The sequence below is a fragment of the Corvus moneduloides genome, chromosome 15 (assembly GCF_009650955.1).
Source record: "Corvus moneduloides isolate bCorMon1 chromosome 15, bCorMon1.pri, whole genome shotgun sequence".
NCBI lineage: Eukaryota > Metazoa > Chordata > Aves > Passeriformes > Corvidae > Corvus > Corvus moneduloides.
The window spans coordinates 16770947-16778062 of NC_045490.1; the positions used below are offsets into that span (position 1 = coordinate 16770947).

General features: G+C 55.0%; 1 protein-coding gene across 1 annotated transcript; it reads left to right on the top strand.

The window, feature by feature from the left end:
- The first annotated feature begins 796 nt into the window (after positions 1–796).
- Positions 797–6883, top strand: LOC116451521 (protocadherin alpha-13-like). Its single transcript, XM_032125101.1, is given in 2 exon segments — positions 797–1303; positions 1305–6883. Coding segments are annotated over 2 exon segments (2601 nt in total). The 5' UTR covers positions 797–883; the 3' UTR covers positions 3486–6883.
- Positions 6884–7116: the final 233 nt, after the last annotated feature.

Consider the following 7116-nt stretch of genomic DNA (forward strand, 5'->3'; position numbering starts at 1 on the left):
CTCTGAAGAGATGGAGGGCAGAAGGGAAGAGGAAGGAGAGCCTTTGCCAAAGAATATGTCTCTACACCAAGTCGAGAATGTCATAGACATGGTAAGATTACTCCCTTCTTGGTAAGGGAAAAATGAAGAGAGGATGGAAATGGAAGAAAATTGGAAGCAAGCAAGAAAGGAGTAGATAGAGAGCAAGGGAGAAACTGTAACTGAGTTTACTGGCATGTCACCGACACTTCTACTCTACACAAAAAGGGAGGAAGGGGATAAAGGAGGAAAAAAAGGAAAGGAAGAAGAGAAAGAAAACCAGAAAGAAGATGCTAGGAAGGAATGACAAAAGGAGGTGATTAAGAATGGAAAATGCCGAAGAGAAGAAATTAAAAAACGGGATTACGCACCGAGGATGCCTCTAACTCCCGACCGGAGCTGGTTCCCACCAGCCTCCGCCTGGATTAGAATCCGGTGCTCCGGCGTTGATGCCACGTAATTAGAGTTGGTGGATCCGAATTCTTTTGTTTACGACGCGGCGCCGGAGGCGATAGGCGAGATACCAGAAGGGATAAAGAAGAGAGCAGTGAAAAAAAGCCCAAAGGATAAAATAAAAAAGGAGCACTTTTGGAAGAGACGGCAGAGGAGATGGCCATGACGGAGCGGAGGCGCGGGCGCTGTGGCGGAGCGTGTGAGGCGGCGGAGCAGCGCACGGTGTCGCTGCAGGCTCAGGAACGGCGTGTCGGCGGCTCCGCCCCGGTGCGGCGGAGAGCCCGGCTGTGAGCGCGGGGGGGCGGCGCGGGCCGGGCAGCAGAGCCGGTGCGTCCGGGCGGCGGCGGGGAGCCGTGCGGGGCCCGTGCCGGGGCCGGCAGCCAGAGCGGCAGAGGCGGCGGCGGCGGCGGCGATGGGGGAGCGTTGTTGTGCGGTGGTGCGGGTGCTGGTGCTGCAGGCGGCCTGGGCGCTGTCGGGCGGGCAGGTGCGGTACTCGGTGCCGGAGGAAGCCAAGGCCGGCACGGTGGTGGGCCGTCTGGCGCAGGACCTGGGCCTGGAGGCGGGCGAGGCGGAGGCGCGGCGGCTGCGGCTGGTGGCGCAGGGCCGGCGGGCGAGCGTGGAGGTGAGCGGGGCGAGCGGCGCGCTGCTGGTGAGCTCGCGGCTCGACCGGGAGGAGCTGTGCGGCAAGAGCGCGCCGTGCGCGCTGCGGCTGGAGGTGCTGGTGGAGCGGCCGCTGCGCGTCTTCCATGTGCAGCTGGAGGTCACCGACATCAACGACAATGCCCCCATCTTCCCCGCTGCCCGCAGAAACCTCAGCATCGCGGAATTCACCATCTCTGCCGGGGTCTCGTTTCCCGCTGGAGGGCGCGTCGGATGCGGATATCGGAGCGAACGCGCAGCTCTCCTACACACTCAGCCCCAGCGAGTATTTTAGAATAGAGGAAGAAAACAGTAACTCTCGCAGTAAATCCTTGTTTCTGGTACTCACGAAACCTTTGGACCGCGAGACGATTCCCGTTCACCGGTTGGTGCTGACGGCAAGTGACGGGGGCCGGCCGTCTCTGACGGGCACGATGGAGCTGGTGATCTCGGTGCTGGATGTGAACGACAACGCACCTCAATTCAACCAGTCAGTGTATAACGTACGTTTGCCCGAGGATGCATTACAGATGACGCTTGTAGCGCGTGTGAACGCCACAGACCCGGACTTGGGAATATATGGGGAAATGATTTATGAAATTGATTCTGTTGTTCCACCGTCGGCCACAGATTTATTCACCATCGATGCAAATACTGGGGAGATCAGACTGATGGGCGCCCTGGACTTCGAGACAGTTACTTTATATGACCTACACATTAAGGTGACTGATAAGGGGACGCCTCCACTGCCGGGTCACTGCAAGGTGGTGCTGGAGGTTCTGGACGTGAACGACAACGCGCCGGAGGTGTGGGTGACGTCGCTGTCGGTGCCGGTGCCGGAGGACGCGTCGGTGGGGACGGTGGTGGCCCTGCTGAGCGTGTCGGACCGGGACTCGGGGGCGAACGGTCGCGTGCGGTGCTGGGTGTGGCCGGCGTCGCCGTTCGGTCTGGAGGCGACGTTCGCGGGCTCGTACTCGCTGGTGCTGCGCGAGGCGCTGGACCGGGAGCGGGTGTCGGAGTACGAGGTGGAGGTGCGTGCGGAGGACGGCGGGGCGCCGGCGCTGCGCGGCAGGCGCGGGCTGCGGGTGGCGGTGTCGGACGTGAACGACAACGCGCCGGCGTTCGCGCAGGCCGTGTACACGGTGCTGGCGCGGGAGAACAACGCGGCGGGCGCGGAGCTGGCGCGGCTGTGGGCGCGGGACCCGGACGAGGCGGGCAACGGGCGCGTGAGCTACTCGGTGTGGGAGGGCGGCGTGGGCGGCGGGTGGCGTCCGGCGTCGAGCTACGTGTCGGTGGACGCGGAGAGCGGGCGTCTGTGGGCGCTGCAGCCCTTGGACTACGAGGAGCTGCAGGTGCTGCAGTTCGAGGTGCGTGCGGTGGACGCGGGCGAGCCGCCGCTGTGCGGCAACGCCACGGTGCAGCTGTTCGTGCTGGACGAGAACGACAACGCGCCGGCGCTGCTGCCGCCTGCGGGCTCGGCGCCGGAGGCGGGCGGCGTGGCGGGCGAGGCGGCGGCGGCGGCGGCGGGCTCGGGTTCGGTGTCGGGCACGCTGTGGGCGTGGGCGGCGTGGGGGGCGCCGGCGGGGCAGGTGGTGGCGAAGATCCGCGCCGTGGACGCCGACTCGGGCTACAACGCGTGGCTGCGCTACGAGCTGTGGGAGCCGCGGGGCAAGGGCCCGTTCCGCGTGGGGCTCTACAGCGGCGAGGTGAGCACGGCGCGGGCGCTGGAGGAGGCGGACGGCCCTCGCCAGCGGCTGCTGATCGTGGTGCGCGACCACGGCGAGCCGGCGCGCTCGGCCACGGCCACGCTCAGCGTGTCGCTGGTGGAGGCCGCCGAGGCGGCGCTGGCCGCGGCCGCGGGATCGTCGTCGTCGTCGTCGTCGCGGTCGGCGGCGGGCGCGGAGATGGGCGCTGGTGCGGCGAGTGCGGCGACGAACGTGTGGCTGGTGGTGGCCATCTGCGCGGTGTCGAGCCTGTTCCTGCTGGCCGTGGTGCTGTACGGGGCGTCGCGCTGGGCGCCGCGGGCGGCCGTGCTGTCGGGGCCCGGGCCCACGACGCTCGTGTGCGCCAGCGAAGTGGGCAGCTGGTCGTACTCGCAGCGCCACAGCCGGAGCCTGTGCGTGGCGGACGGCGCGGGCAAGAGCGACCTCATGGTTTTCAGCCCCAACTTCCCTCCGCCGCCGCCCGGCCCCGCGGCCAAGGACACGCAGCCGGAGCCCTCCGCTCTCCTGGACACGGTCAGTGGCGTTCCCTTGCTCTCCTTTGCCCGTTCACTGACGCCTCTTCCCCTCTCTGCCCCTTCTCTCCCGCCCCCCTTACAGCTGCTGTTTGGAGCCGGGCTCCGCCCCCGCGGCCACGGGTCGATCGATGCATGACGAGTTCTTAAGGATGTGAACCGTACCTCTGCCTCTGCCGCCGGAGCCACTCGGCTCTTGCTCGTGTACTGAGGTGGTGAAGGTGGTAGAATGGAAATAAATCAATTAGGGCACTCCGCGGCAGCTATTATCCGTAGGTGTGGTTTTCTGTTGTAGGTGTGAATTTTCCCTTAGAGTGAAATCATTGTGCATTGCGATTAGAGGTGCCCTGAGGTGTCAGCTTTGCAGGACATGCACATGCTCTCTGATGGGTAGCATTTTCACTGGACCTTATTTCATGAGTGCAAAGACATGCCGGCTGTGGTGTTCACAGTTGCCAGGCCTTTTCTGGACAGTCTTGTGTTTAGATTTTTCCCAACAAAAATTGACTTCCTCCTCTTTGATTCTGCTCTCTAACAATGTTACACAAGGTTGGGACTTCAGCGTTTTGCAGTCCATGGAAGGATAAGCTGCCACATTTGGTTCTAACGCTAGAGACATTATGAAACGGGAAGATGTGATGTGCCTTTCCTATGATCTATTCCCAAGAATCTCTGCTTAGAATTATTATGTGTTCCAAGTGAGGAGTTTTCTCCAAGGGTAAGTGTTAGAAAGTGGAATTTTCTTTTCCTTGCTCCGCTGTTCCCTGGGTTGTGAATGCGCTTTCCTGGCCAGAAAAGTAGTATGAAATAGGGTGTAGTCTTTTGATGTTGTATCAAAATTTATATGGGCAGCAGTATCACTTCAAACACCGTGGAAATAATCTTTTATAAAAAGAAAGTAAACAAACAATCCAGCAAATAACCCCTACCAACAAAACCCTAACCAATTTCTCCTACACACTCAATATAATCCATTATGGTGTTGTGCTTGTCAGCGTTTTGGTTCTTATCTCAGTGCTTGTAATGAGGTGGTGAGTGCAATGTTTGTCCACTCGACTTCCTCTGCTTGTGCACTTGAACCTGGTAGAGATGGTGTGTCCTGTTGTCACACACGGCTTGTACTGATATGTGCAGGTACAGGGCGAGCCCTGCAGAGCGTCCCAGCTCAAGATTTCTGCAGTACAAACTCTCTGTGTTGAACTTGTTTGAGCGCTTGTGCTATGATATTTGGAGTGGTTATCTTGAAGAACAAAATCCATGTATGCTGATTCCAATCCTGTTCTGATCACAGAATCTAAGAGCTCTAATATGCAGCTCTGTGCTATTTCCATGTGAGATTGCTGAAATGAAGCAAAGTGTTCATGGTGAGGTTCATGCAGGTGGGAAGAGCCTGCTGAAGGCTGTGTAGCTTTGAGGAATTTTGTATGTCCTTTGTGGTGATCATGAGGGAAGGTGAAGAGGTGCCAAGGCCTAGATCCTGTGCAAAGTGGGATTTACAGATGGGACATATTGCTGGAGTTGAGAAATGTTTGATATTTTGGCAGTGATTCTTCGAATGGCAACAAGTAGGGCCTGGACCTGTATGATGGGGAGGGGGAATTTGAGTGGGGAAGAGCGTTGCCTCAGGGGAATGGAGGCGCAGGGTAGAACATAGTCTGTGTCATTGTGGATGAAATGGAGAAGGTTTGCTTAGCTGTAAAAGTCTCGTTTACCCATGGCACAGGATAGAGGATGCCAGTGGAAAACATTGAGGAAAAGCCCAGCACACAGGGCTGCTCTTCTGGGATCTTCTCAGGACTCCAGCAGTTCTGCATATCCTCGTGCTCTGTTCTCTGTAGTGTTACTGCCTGTAAAGTTACCTGCAATACATGCCTTTAATTGCTTGTCTTTGTTGTGGAATGTCGTTGTGATGCCATGAAGATTTTTGCCTTTTCTTTTATACCCCTGTTATACCTTTTTACAACTTCTGTATTCCTAGTGTTTTTCTCCTACGTTCTTGGACTTGTTTGTCAAGCTGAGAGACTCAACATTTTAGAAGCTTCGTAGCCGGGGATCAGTGTGCCCCAGAGCCCAAGGTCCTCTCCAGAACATATTCTGTAAACCAAGATAGAGCCATCCAGGGGAAGGTTCCTTGGGGAGGGGGGCTCACTTGAGCCTCTCATTGGAGAATCTTTGATAGATCTGCTAATTAGTAACACCTATAATGTTATACCCAATGTTGGGGGGGGACAGAGATAGACTCGGCGGGGTGGATCTCAATGCATATGACCTGGACGTGTACACCTAAGGATCCTTAAAATAAATACCAAGGTAAAATCCCTTTTCCCCTTCTAACCATGTATGACTCTTGATTTTAAGACCAGGAAAAGGCATCAGTTGGACAAACAAAAGCTTTTTGAAATTTGTGTAATTGTGTCAGCTTTCTCAGAACGTTGCCCGAATAATTTCTCTGATCTTGGTGTTGCTAGGGAGGGGAAGAAACTGTGTCCATATTCAAGATATTATCAGACCTGGCATTTCAGTACAGTGGGATGGGTTCCTCTGTTTTCTTCTCTTGTCTGAGAGAGAACACTCACCCTTTTTTCTTCTCTCACATTGGCAATGTGTTGGCAACAGTGGATGAGATGCAGATGGTGAAATATTGGCAGCTGCCAGGTGGCAGGTGTTTAGACAGTAATCCATTGGACTTGGGAAAATTTTTCCACTCTCTCGAGCTGAGGCTGCTGTTGAGAGACTATCACTAACTTTGAGGTGTCCTTCCTGCTTCACCTGTGACAGAAGTGCAAAAGGAAGTACTACTCACTTTCCCTGTTTTTCAAAGCTCTTGATGAATGTGAGTATTTTTTTTCTGTCCAGCATGCGACAAAACTGCTCATACCATTAGGGGACCATGTCCCTTAAAACCCATTCTCCTGTTCTGCAAATGTTTCTTTTTCTGAAGATGACACCAGTGATGCTACAGGTAAGTTGCCTGTACCTGAAGAGGCTGTGTGTGAGAGACAGGTGTACTTTGGTGCCTGTTCAGCCGTGGTATCTTCATGTTGGATCGACTGAATGTTGCCTGGATTGAAATGTCTGTAGGTTTGGAGCACCACTGCCTGCTCTCATTCCTTTCCTGTTGCTTCCTGGCACAGGGTGAGCACGTGGAAGCAAGGACAGATGGAGAAATTACCTTAATGGCTTTCTTGGATTAGATGTGTTTGGCATGCAGCAGATGTTCTCAGTGGCAAGGCCGTGATGTTCCCCTGGTGGCTTTTTGATGGCTAGGGAGACAGAACATGAGTCATGAAAAATAACCCTTGGTTATACTGGAAGAATATACCATCAAGGTATATGAGAAATGCTCGGGTGCTGTGGTTGCCTAGAGTTTTTGCAGCATTCTTGGAGGATTGGTGTGCTGGGCTGTGATGGCTTTGAATTTCCGAATGAGAAACTCGCTTGGGTTGTTTGCAATCTTCGGTGTACTTTTTAATTAGATATCTCGGTAGCTGGGGTTTGAGATTGTGTTCCAGATGGTAGAACCATGACAGAGAAAAAGAAAAAAAAATGGAGGAATCAAGGCAAACAAGAGGAATAGAGCCTTTCGAAAAGGCATTTACATCCTTCATTGCAAGCATGCTGTAGACATTTGGAAAGTATTTTGATACAGGTAGAAAATAAGAATAGAGAGACCAGGATGGGAATGGAAAAGGACATGAAGAAAATAGAGCAGGAAAGAGAAGATAAAGTGAAGGAGAACAAGGAAAGATAAAAGGAAGAAAAAAAAGAAA